The sequence below is a fragment of the Micromys minutus genome (assembly GCF_963924665.1).
Source record: "Micromys minutus genome assembly, chromosome: 27".
NCBI classification, from domain to species: domain Eukaryota; kingdom Metazoa; phylum Chordata; class Mammalia; order Rodentia; family Muridae; genus Micromys; species Micromys minutus.
The window spans coordinates 7,820,506-7,833,263 of record NC_137962.1 but is presented as its reverse complement, the minus strand read 5'-3'; the positions used below and the strand labels follow the sequence as shown (position 1 = coordinate 7,833,263).

General features: G+C 38.7%; 1 protein-coding gene across 3 annotated transcripts in view; it reads left to right on the top strand.

The window, feature by feature from the left end:
• ADCY8 (adenylate cyclase 8) overlaps nt 1-12,758 on the top strand; it is a gene marked incomplete at both ends in the record, with an annotated part of 219,780 nt that overhangs the window by 41,492 nt on the left and 165,530 nt on the right. For all 3 annotated transcript variants that reach the window (XM_080939054.1, XM_080939053.1, XM_080939052.1), the window contains one exon: nt 4,542-4,691. In XM_080939054.1, coding sequence (XP_080795180.1) covers nt 4,542-4,691 — 150 coding nt within the window. The remainder of the gene's footprint in view (nt 1-4,541; nt 4,692-12,758) is intronic.

The window sequence follows — 12,758 nt, the reverse complement described above, 5'->3', positions numbered from 1 at the left end:
TAAAATGAAGCAGCAACCCACGAAAGTATCTTGAGAGGCATCCAAGGCAGAGGGAATCACATTCAAAAGTCTTTAAAATGAGAAACTTAAGTGAATATCAGAATTTGTGTAGATGCCAGATAGGCCTAGTGGCCCACCAATAAACTCATCACTGTGAGAGAGATGGTATCTGAGGCACAAGTGGGCTAGCTAGACTATATCTGCCAGCTCTGGCTTCAGGTGAAAGGCCCTGTCTTAAATTAGTAAGTGGGAAGTGATCTAAGAAGATTCCTAATGTCAACTAGGGATGTCCCTGTGCATGTGAACACATGTTCATGCACAATCACACATATACATGCAAACACCCATCTTCAAACATGTATACACATGCTTAAAAAGAAGAAAAGTAATCATCAGGCTTATATAACTTGGTCCATACCTGTGCTGGCTGGTTTTGTGTCAATTTGACACAGCTGGAGTTATTATATAGAAAGGAGCCTCAGTTGAGGAAATGCTTCCATGAGATCCAACTGTAAGGAGTTTTCTCAACTAGTGATCAAGGGGGGAGGGCTCAGCCCATTGTGGGTGGTGTCATCCCTGAGCTGGTAGACCTGGGTTCTATAAGAAAGGAGGCTGAGCAAGTCAGCAAGCAACATCCCTCCATGGCCTCTACATCAGCTCCTGCTTCCTGACTTGAATTCTGGTCCTGACTTCCTTTGGTGATAAACATCTATATGGAAGTATAAGCTGAATAAACCCTTTCCTACCCAACTTTCTGTATATTTATGGCTTCTGTTTTCTATTATTATATTTATGAATTCATCTATTTGTGTATATGAACAAAATTTACTGGTTTCATCTAAACCAGCTATGTCAGTATCACCATATCAACATGATCCTAGCCCAAAGTGCTCATGGAGACAAACATCTGCAGTTTCAGCTCACAGGAGGCTACGGCAGGATACTTGTAAGTTCAAGGCCAGCTCTTTCCCAAATAACCTAACCTCATAAACTGTGTTGGGGACTGTTCTCTACGTTCTGTTCTCTTAAAGAGATAAAATATTTAATTATTTATCTCACAATTGTTTTAGAGTTATCTGATAAAGCCATCAGAGTTTCTTGTGGCTATTGTAAAAATATTTTAATTGTGTTTATACATATTTAATTTTCCCTTTCTTTCTGAGTCAACTTCAGAAATGTACTTTCAGAAATGTCTTAACCATATTTGAGATCTTACATTAAAATCCATAATTAGCATTATTTCTTAAATTCTTCAAAGCCTTGAATTTCATGATTTCCTAAGCCTTTATTCTGCTCTTTTGTACATTTTCTCTTTAATGGGCTTATGAAAAAGTGTTTCTGTCCTTGACGGAAAAGAAACTATCAAGTTTATTAGTTCCCATTAATTTTACTTTTTATTTTATTACTTGTTTCTATTGCATTGTGTTTACCTTATATGTACCTTGGATTTATTCTGGGGATTCTTTTGTTTTATTTGGTTTTATTATATTGATAATTCTATATGCTTCGAGCATGCTTTTTTTAACTACTGGGTTTGTGCTCTGTGGTATTCTCACTGTCCTCTAGGCATAATTTTTGATTACGAGATGACTGTGTATCTTTGGATCATTGGGTTGTGTGGATAATTTCTAACTTCTACGCACACTGTGTTTTATGATTGCTCCTTTGTTCATTGCTTTGCAACGTGACGATATTCATAGCTACATTACTTACTTTTCTGTTGCTGTTATAAAATGCCATAATCAAGGCAAATATAGAAGGAAAGGCTTAGTTGCGCTTATGGTTCCAGATGGTGAGTGTAGACAGCATCACAGCAGGTAACGACATGGTGTCTGGAGCTGGATGCTCAGGGCCCAAGGGTCACATCTTTAATCATAATAATCAGAAAGCAGACAGAGTGTCCTAGCAATGGCACAAGGCTTTTGAAACTTCAAAGCCAAGTCCCAGTGACTACTTCCTCCAGGATGGCCCCACCTTCACAGCCTATCCAAACAGTGCTGACAACTGGGGACAAAGGATTCAAATAACCAAGCTTAGGACGGGATGTTCTTATTCAAACCACCAAGTAATCGAATTAGTTTGATATTAGTGCTTTAAAATCTAGTTTCTGGTCTTGTTATAAGAAATCTTTACATTTTTAAGTAGAATTGTTGGATACTGTACTCCACTTAGTGACCTTTAACTTAAAGATACATTATTTTTTGATACAGTAACTGCTGAAAATACATTCTTAGAACATTGATCTATAAATAATCATACCAATTTTCATCATATTTTGCATTGCATATCTTGAGACTATAATATTAAATGTGTTAATATTTTCCTGATATGTTCCTGACACTTTCCCATTATATAAAGACCTTATGCTTCCCTAGTAATATTTTTAATCTAGTATTTGTGTAACACAACTAACTTTATTTTGTTTTAAATTTCAGAATTTTTATATAAACACATGTTAGGAACATTTTATCAATAACGTATAGATAATTTCTTCATATTTAATCTAGAAATAATGCTTAAACTGGAAAGTAGATCTCTAAGGTCTAACATTATCTTATGACTGTTTAAAAGATTCTTTTTGGCTTTTGGCATTTGGACTATGATGTATACAGACCCATCTTGTTCACATTTAGCCAATGTGGACTTTACAGTTTCTTAAGTCTGAAACTGCCTTCCTAAAAATTGGTGAAAACACTGGTTCCTTGAATACCTTACTCTGTCACATTCTCTTTTTCCTTTCCTGTGACAAGTTAGGTTATAGGTATGGATGCACACATTATTAAGGCCCTTAAGCAGTGTCTTTCCAAGAAATAGGCTAATAATCCTTATCTCTCCTATGTGCTGCCTTAATGTTGTGGTACCAAAGAAGTGTTCCTGAAGCCAGAAAGACCAGTCAGGAGCCAATCAGAAGCAATCAAATCCAGGTCTTTACTCCAGCTAGCTCAGCCTTACCTCACTGCTGCCCCTGCAGGATAGTTCTGGTGGAGGAAAAGCCCTGAACATTTATTGAGGCAAGGTTTTACAGAAATCAACAAGACACGGGTGAAAGTTTCTGGCTTGGCAAGCATCTAATTGGTGTGCTACTGTGGCCCTTAGCATAATCAGCTGGTGCTGGGAGCCAAACCTAAACTTAAATTCTTATTTCTTCCTACTTAGTAATCGTTAGGCAGGGATGGGCTTGTAACCTGGAGGTGCACATTTGTTGGAGGAAATAACCTGGAGACATGTTAGACTCAGGTTTGTTGGAGGAGATTAACCTGGCAACACGGGTCTTCTTGAGGTCAGCCTAGGAACTGGAGCTAGGCTCCGTTTTGGCTGGGCTGGAGGTCACTTAGAAACTAATGATAGGTACCTGCCTCGAGTTGAAACTTAGCTCCGGATCTCTAAGAAGGAGTCTGAAACTAAAGCCCAAGTTTGGTTTCTTGACATCAAGGCTTGAATGTTTTCATTTTGGGACTAGAGTTTCCATCAGGTGTGACCCCAGGTTTTCTGTTTCTCCCTTTGTTCCCTGACTTTTCGATCTCTACGAGCATATTTGCTTTTTCTCTTTAGCAGAGCAGGGAAAAGCACTGCTAGGCATTTTGACTGCTAATTCTGACATCTGACCCAAGTCAGAATGGGTGTCATTACGGACCATGTTTCTCTGGAGAAGGACGTCACTTCATTGTTTTCTGTGCTGCATAACTGTATAAAGTTGGGGAATTTGTGAAACTTAGGCAAGCTTGTCGTCGTCTGGAACTGGTGGTTTTTATGTAGCTTCATTTTTGCCAATGTTTAACTTGAAAAAAATCAAGTGAAAATCTTTGTCTCTTAGTCTGCAGTTCAAATCTCAGTTCAGACCTTTGATGCTCAGTTCAATCACGTTTTATTTACCCTCTGCATGTAATGTTCAGTAAAGAGCTTATACAATAATTGTAGGTATGAGGAAGGCAACTCGGTGGTCAAGAACATACTTAGTGTGCCCCAAACCCCATGTTCACTCTTTACCTACACCCCCAAAGTTTAGATTTTCAATATGGGTTCTCTATATTTAAGAATCTATTCATTTATTGTCTTTTTTATTTTCAGGCATACTATCACCCAGTAGCCCAGGCTAGCCTCACACACGCAGCAGCCATCCTTCTCTCTTAGCTTTATGAGTACTCAGATTATAGACAGGAGCCTCCTTTAAGGGGTTCTTTCTTTCTGTGAAAAGTTATGGTATCGTTTTGTTTTGCATTGTCCTTCTGGAGCTGGCCAATGGAAGGATGTGGGAATGTGAGGTCAAGAGAGAAGACTTGCAGCCTTCTGTACCTCATGTTTCTAAGTACTGAACAATGGTTTCTAATTGTGTGGAGTTGTCAAGAAAGGTATGTTTGAAAAGTGACTTTGGATTCAAAATCAGAAGGAAAGTAGTGTTCTGTTCGACTAACATGGCACAAGATAAGACATTTAGGTGACAAATAAAAACTTCCTGCTAAAATATTTACTTATCCTAACCTTTCCCTCTAAGCAGCTGCTGTTTGACACATCTAACCAGGATGTTTGGAATTATCTCACAGGTCCTGGCCCAGGTGGTGCTATTCATGTGCATGAATACAGCAGGAATCTTCATCAGTTACCTTTCAGACCGTGCCCAGCGCCAGGCCTTCCTGGAGACCCGGAGGTGTGTGGAAGCCAGGCTTCGCCTGGAGACAGAGAACCAAAGACAGGTACCAAATGCACGAATGTGTCTCAGACATCATGGAGCTAGCTTTCTATCACGGGACACTTTATTCATTCCAAACATACCCTGCCCTGCAAATGTTCTCTCCAAGTTTATGCCATAGGTTCCCAGAATCTAAAACACTCATATTAGACTTGGAGCAAAATAAACGGTTCTCACCCTCCTTGTTGCTTCCTACAAGAGGTAAATACACTTACCGAATACCTCCCTGATGCCCGGACCTAAAATTGCTGTTTGTAACCAAGGTAGTCATCCTCAAAAATCATCAGCACTTTCATTTTGGACTTCCTTCTTAAAACTTTAAATACATTTTGTACTACATGGAAATGTAAACTGTAAACTCATAGACTGTAAACTGTAGACCCTGATCCTTATCAAATTGCTTATATGTTATCCTGTCTTTTCAGCAGGGATATTTTGGTGCACCTGGGGCTAAACCCAGACTAAAGGATGAAGCAGGGAAAACAGAATAGATGAAGTTAAAGGATTAGCAAAATTAACTTGTTTGAAATAAATATGGAAACAGTCTGAGATATACTGATTGGGAAGATTGTAGGGTGCTTAGAAATAGCTTGTAGCAAGTGATAGGTTTCTCTAGAATCAGATAAGCATCCAGATGGTGAAGATGTACTCCTATTACAAATACTTAGATGAGAAAGCTTCATATATCTCATTGCTTTTTAAAGCAATGGTTAAAGAAAAACATGAAAGACTGTTCTGAAAACCAGCTTAAGAATCAACATACAGACTCCTAAATTTGCACATTTCTGGAAGTTGTGTGCATAGCAGATACACTGACTATGCCACAGTAGGTTCTTTATTCTCACAGTTATGGGCATACTGTAAGAAATATATTTTAATCCTTCATTGATGGAGTGGGACTTTACACCGTAGCTGTGAAAGATGCATGCCTAAAAAGGAGGGGGAATAGAAGGCAGTGCTTTCTAAGGACTGGATTGGTTAAAGCATGAGGCATGGGTGTTGGAAGTCAGTGAACCCAGATTTGTGTTATCATGGATGTGGCACACAGGTTGGGTCCAGATCTTCTGGGCCAAGGCTCACAGCACAAGAAGATACCACGGACCATGCAGATTCTGCATCAGTGTTAGAGAGCACAGGGCAATCTTCTAAGTTAGTGCCTAAAACAATGGTGGAACCTCCATGACAGCTGTATTGTAGAATCTCTGAATACATTACAGATCATTTAGAGAAAGTATTTCCCAAAAGGAGAGCACTTCCTACACTACAGATGAGATCCCCAGGGCTGTGTGTTATGTTCCTGTGCAAAGCAGACCCGTTGCCAGACTAACACGTGACTCTTTCCATGGGACTTGGGCCAACTCAAAAACTCTGCCATGTTAATAATTCATTCAGCTGCTCCTGATGGTCTATCACAAGAGCTGTATTGTGGGAGAGTCTCCCAGGATACTATTTGCTGTGTTTATGGAATTCTGAACACAATGACAATTGGGATCTCATACTTTAAGGTTTTATCTTTTCCTGCTCTTCAGTTCTAACTACCTTTTGATCATTGTATTCTAGCAATGTGGCTTGCTGCATGGATTCTTCTACTGCCAACTTTAATATTATTTTTTTTTATTTTCTGACTCTGTGTGTGAGAGAATGTACATATGTATGTGTGAATGTATATGTATATGAATGTATATGTATGTGTGTGAATATATACGTAATATACATATGTGTGTATATGTATGTATGTGTGCAGGCATATATATGTGTGTGCATGGATATGTATGTGTGTGGTATGTATGTATATGTATATGTATGTGTATATATATGAATGTATGTGTGAATATATATCTACATGTGTGAATGTATCTGTCTCTCTTTCTCTCTCTCCCTCCCTCCCTTCCTTACCCTCCCTTCTCTCCCTTTTTTTCTTCTCTTTCTCTCTCTCTCTCTCTCTCTCTCTCTCTCTCTCTCTCTCTCTCGTGTGTGTGTGTGTGTGTGTGTGTGTGTGTGTGTGTGTAATTTCTCTTGTCTGTGTGTATGTGGAGGACAAGAGAGGGTCAGGTGTCCTCCTCTATTCCGAACCTGGGACTTTCATTTTCCTTGGCTACTCTGGAAACCATCAAGCCCCAGAGATCTACCTGTCTTTGATTCCTCAGAGTTGATTTAGTTTGTATGAGTGCTAGGATCCAAACTTTGGTCCCCATGACAATGCAGCCAAAGATCTTTCAGAGGATGAGCCCTCTCTCCATGCTGTTGGTATATGTTTTTACTTCATAGAAGGAAAAATAATTCTGCTCAGATGACAATGCAAACTGTCCGGGTGTCAGCATTGCCCCATAGTCTATTGCTTGCTAGTAGAAAGGCCTACACTACTGAGTTCTCATCCGTTCACCAGTTAGTACGTTTCTCTGTATGTGCATCACAAGAGATAAGGTGCATCTAAAAATAAAAATTTATGGGTCAGTATTGTTGGTTTCCTGGAAGAAAGAAGCTATCACTTACTAGAAAATTCTTTGTGTAAAAATTAAGCAAACAATGTTGTAATCTTATGTAGTCACAGTTTGAAGAGTTTGCTCTGGATTCCCCAGGGCTGTGGAGTTCTTCGGTGCCCGCCCACATGCTCTGGATTCTCAAATGAAAGACACGCACATGCAGCCTTCTCTCTAATATGCCTTAAGCATTGCAATGGCTGGCTCATTCCCAAATTTTCATGTTGCTAATGCCTTCTCTCCAATACTCCTAAATCATTACTTACCAAAATCTATATTCCATCTTTGCTACCCCAGACTCAAACATAGGGGCCTCTGGGGCTGCTCTTCCCTGGCTCTTACATGATTGTAAGTTCTCTCATCTACAGCTCTCAATCCTGTATCTTATTCTTTTCCTGGCATTGGCAATTCTGCCTCCTTCTTTGGTCCCCTTGCTTGTGAATCCTAAAGTCCCACCTCTGTCTCTCTGCCCAACCATTGACTGCATAAAACTGTATTTACAAGTTAGAACCAGCTGATGGCAGGGACCCTCGGCTTCTCACCTGCTGCAATTTGGGAACCCATAATGCAAGCATTAAACCAAATCCACAACAATCTTATAGACCCATGTTTGATCAGATGTTGCTCTTCCCTTCTCTAGTATCTAAGAACTGAATCTGTATCATTCAGTCCTGAAGTTACTTCCCACTAACATTTGGTCTCTGCTGAAGTTTTTCATTATACCTGGGAATATCCTTTGTGGTAGAGGGGCAAAGGAATCCAGCAGAAAATACACAGGTTTTGTAATGAGAATGTCCTGGATTTGAAATCTTTGCTTGGTTACTATTTTGGTGAGATGAGTATAATCTGAGTCTTCTTTTTTCCATCCATAGCAAGGATATAATAATATCCTGCCTGAAAAGTCTCCTTAACAATTGGAAATATTGTATGCAATGCCTTTGCAAGTCAGCGAAGAGTTTCCATTAGTGTTATTTTGTATAATTATTTATGTGACTCAGCCAATTCAGCTCAGTCCCAAGAGGACTCATTTGGGGAAACATTATGAATTGGCTTGTCTCATTTAAAATAAGGTAGACTTATTTATCTGAAGGTTAGGCAAAATGGTGGCTCTCCTTAAGTACATAGCAACTAGAGCTCATCATTACACTTCATCTGTATTTTTCAAAATATTGTGTGTCACTGGCAAATACATCTCCATTTACCTCTTAGAGCTAATTATAATACTGTAATGGTTCATAATTCTCTATGGTGCAAAGGGAATACCAGAAGAGCCTAAAAACAGATACCAACAGCTATCTAGATAATAACATTATGTTTTTTGCAAATAAAAGGCAAAGCTGAAGAAGCCAGGTTGAACATAAATAATTAACTCTTCTTGGACTTTTCAAGTATTGGCTTCATCTTATGGTAGGACACAGCAGAAGTATGGAGATGACGTTTTGTTCAATCACAAGTCAACTTATTAGCTGTGGACTGGTTATAAGGGGGAAAGTTTAGCTGAAGATTAAGAATATTATGAGGACAAGATATCAGCACCTCGACTCATGGGTTATTAATAAGAACACAAATAGCTCCAAATGTACCTGTGGCAATAGTTGTTAGGTTACAGATAAATTATAAGCATACAGTGAATTCCCATAAAGAAACACTGTCCAAACTCATCCACTGAGCTGTGGATGCAGGTCTGCACAGTGAATTAATGACAAGTATTCCAACCTGGGTAAAAGATGTAAGAATATCTTGAACAAGTACAAAGTTTGTAAATATAACCTATAAATATTTTCATGTTTCTGCATTCACCTTATCACCTGTACAGACACTCATCTCTAGCGTAGACAGAGTCAAGTAAGTCGTATTTTTCACTCCAGACAAGGCCTAGAGAATGAAGAGAAATTTCCATTATTTAAATTGTTGGAGATATTGTTAGGTAATCTGTTGAGTGTTTGACACTAGAGTTTGTCTGACTCCCTCCAGGGAGTTGTGTTCTTCAGTGGATACTGTTGCTTTCTGTTCACTGAAAGCTCCAAGCCTGGAACAACAGCAATATCAATAGACATGTTGATGTGGAAGGAGAAGTCCCATGGGGTCCGCCCCCATATAGATAAAACCTATTGGCAATCAATGATTGCTGAAAGAGGAAGAAGTATCATCTCCCAGGGATGGACCCCTTATTGGTTATTTAATACAAAGTGGTCAGCCCTAAAACACACACGTACAGAAATAACAATAACAAAAATAAGGTAGATTCAGAAGATTGTATTTGTCTATTTGTCCATACATATTGTCTTAGTCAGGGTTTTTATTGCTGTGGTGAGACACCAGAACCAAAAGCAAGTTGCAGAGGAGGGTTACTCGGCTTACACTCCCACATTGCCTTCCATCAATGAAGAAAGACAGGACAGAAACCTGGAGGCAGGAGCTAATTCAGTGGCCATGCTTACTGGCTTGCTCCCCACTGATTCTTCAGCCTAATTTATTATGGAACCCAGGACCACTAGCACAAGGATAGCATCACCCACAACGGGCTAGGCCCTCCTTTATCAATCACTACTTTTAAAAGTTCTTTTCAATCTGACCTTGTGGAGGCATTTTTACAAGTAAAGTTCACTCTTGCAGTGCCTCTAGCTTATGCTAAGTTGACATAAAACCAACCTGTACATATATGTATATATGTATGTATACATATATATATGCATACAAGTGTGTTTGTATTTGTGTGTGTGTGTGTGTGTGTGTGTGATAATAAGTAATTAATTTGAGACTGAGAGTGAAAGGCCGTAGAGGGTTTGGAAAGAGGAAGATACAGGCGACAGGGAAGAAAGATATAGGATAAAGTAATATAATTACATTTGGACAAAAATGTAGGTAAAAAGAAAAAAGAATATTAAAAAGTGTGCTTATTTTCAAAGGCAAAGAACTTAGAAAAAGTATGGATGCCTTATATTTATTTAGTAGGTATATGATAACAGAAATTATACAGTCTATAGAGGAAATAGTTCATATCTGAAACAAAGTAGTTTCTGAAATGGCAACAAAAATGAAAAATACAATCTTTTGAGTGCTAACTATGATCCAGGTATTTCTCAACATGTTTTATACAAAGAATGTATACAATCATTACAGAGCTGTACAGTATGCTGCACTGAACATTCAGTCCTTGACTACCTATCGTTTATTAGAAAAAACTATGAGTTCCTAGAGTATGTTTCATCTAATTCCTTTATATACACCATGCAGAACTACCCTGAAGTTATTGTGTAATGTAAACATAAATAGAAATAGTATTGCTACGTAATGATTCATTAGTTAATAATTTTTAAATAAACTTTTCAAGCAGTAGTGGTACATGAACCATGCCTCCTTTTTACTTAGTGATGCTTATCCTATAAAAAGATGCCTAAAATCCTGAAAAGCAGGTTTTATATTTGGAGAACTTGAAATTTTGTGCATGTTTCTCAAGGTCAAACATTAGATTTCATCCAAGCTTCTTGAATGTGAAAAACTTACAATGCCTCATCTATTCTTTAAAAGTAAATGGTAGAACATCGGGGAGACACTATTGAGTAATCCTAAATGCTAACATCTCTAATTTAGAAAACAGGCAACTCAAAGTTGAACATATATTGGTCTCATCTGTTGGGAAAACAAGGAATTATGTCATCTTTTCCCAAGAACTCCTATTCCTGTTCCCTTCTTCTTCTCTTTCTTTTCTAAATATTTTGTCATAAATCAAGAATGCTATGGTGTATCTTGCTCCATTCTCTTAGTCTCCTGGGTTTCCTTCTTGAATCCAGAATTCTAGCCTGGTTCAGAGCTACTGAGGAATATATGTTAAGAGAAAGCCTCTTAGTATCTAGACTGTTTGAATTCTGAACCCACATCTGACCCAATCTGACTGAGGGAATAATTTAGGGCAGTCTACTTCCCTCAGAAGACCCTAGTATTGTATATGTACACAAAGAAATACAATGACTTGCCCTTCCTCTAAGAAAGGAGTTTCTTAGCCCAGGGCAAACTAAGTATTCTACAATTATTAGAGAAGGTGCTACAGTGATAATGACATCATTGTCATTTATCTCTGTATGGTAATCCTCTAGTAACCACCATTTTTCAACCTGTCATCTACAAGATACTGAGCTAACACCATACATTGCCCTATCATGCCTTTGAGTTTGGTCACATCTTCTCCTCCCTGGTTCTTTCTCACCCATTTCCTTCTTATACTGAACCAAAAATATCCACAAGCAAGTGAGTTTGCCCTTTATCCTCAACCCTGTCTCTCTCATTTGAGACAAGGTCTCAAGTGCCTCATGCAGGCCTTTTGGTGGTGGTTTGGTCCCCACAGAGTCATGTGCTTGAATGCTTGGCCCACAGGGAATGGCACTATTAGGAAGTGTGGCCTTGTTGGAATAGGTGTAGCATTGTCGGAGAAAGTGTGCCACTTTGTGGCTGAACTTACAAGGTCTCCTAGTGCTCAAGCTCTTCCCAATGTGGAAGATAACCTCCTCCTGGCTACCTGAAGAAGATAATCTCCTCTAGAATGCCTTCAGACCAAGATGCAAAACTCTGAGCTCCTCCAGCACCAAGTCTGCCTGCACAATGCAATGCTTGCCAATAATGATAATGGACTGTACCTTTGAAACTGCAAGCCAATCCCAGTTAAATGTTTGCCTGTATAAGAGTTGTCTTAGTTATGGTGTCTCCTCAGAGGAGCAAAACCCAAATCAAGACAACTCTCTACATAGACAAAAATAGTTAATGATTTTTCTACCACAACCTACAAAATGCTCCAATTATAGACCTCCATCAACACATCCAGTTTAGACGGTGCTAAAAATCAAACTCAAGGATTTGTACATGGTAAACAAGTACTTTCCCAGATTAACTATATCCCCAACAATGAGTAGTACTGTCAGTCTTTAGAGCTCACCCCCTTGTAATATATTTCTACTTTTCTGTACTGGTATTCTTGCCTCCACAGGATTTGTTCTTATCTCCCAAGTATGGCCATGAAACCTCTCTCACGCTTCCAATATGCCATGAAAATTAACTTACTTTATTTATTTATTTAACTAACTATCTTACAGTTATCATACTTTATAATATTAACTCATTGTTGTAGTTACTTTTTCAATGATGTGATTAATACCCTGACAAAAGAAACTTAGAGAATGTATTAGTGACTATTCTATTACTATAAATATGCATCATGGCCATGGCAATTTTTATAAATCACAGCATTTAATTTGGGCTGGATTATAACTTCAGAGGTTTAGTCCATTATCTTCATGGCCAGAAGCATGGCAGCATGCAAGCAGACATGCTGCTAGAGAGGTAGCTAAGAAGTCTACATCCAGATGAGCAGGCATCAGGGAGAGACACTTGTCCTGATTTGACCATTTGAAACCCCAAAGCCTACACCTAGTGACATACTTCCTGCCACAAGGCTATACCCTACTCCAACATGGCCACATTCCCTAATTATTTCAAATAGTATCACACCCTAGCACCCTCTTGGGCATATTTTCATTCAAACCACCACAGAGAAGAAAAGGTCTGTTTTAGCTTTTAGTTCCACAGGAGTAATGTTC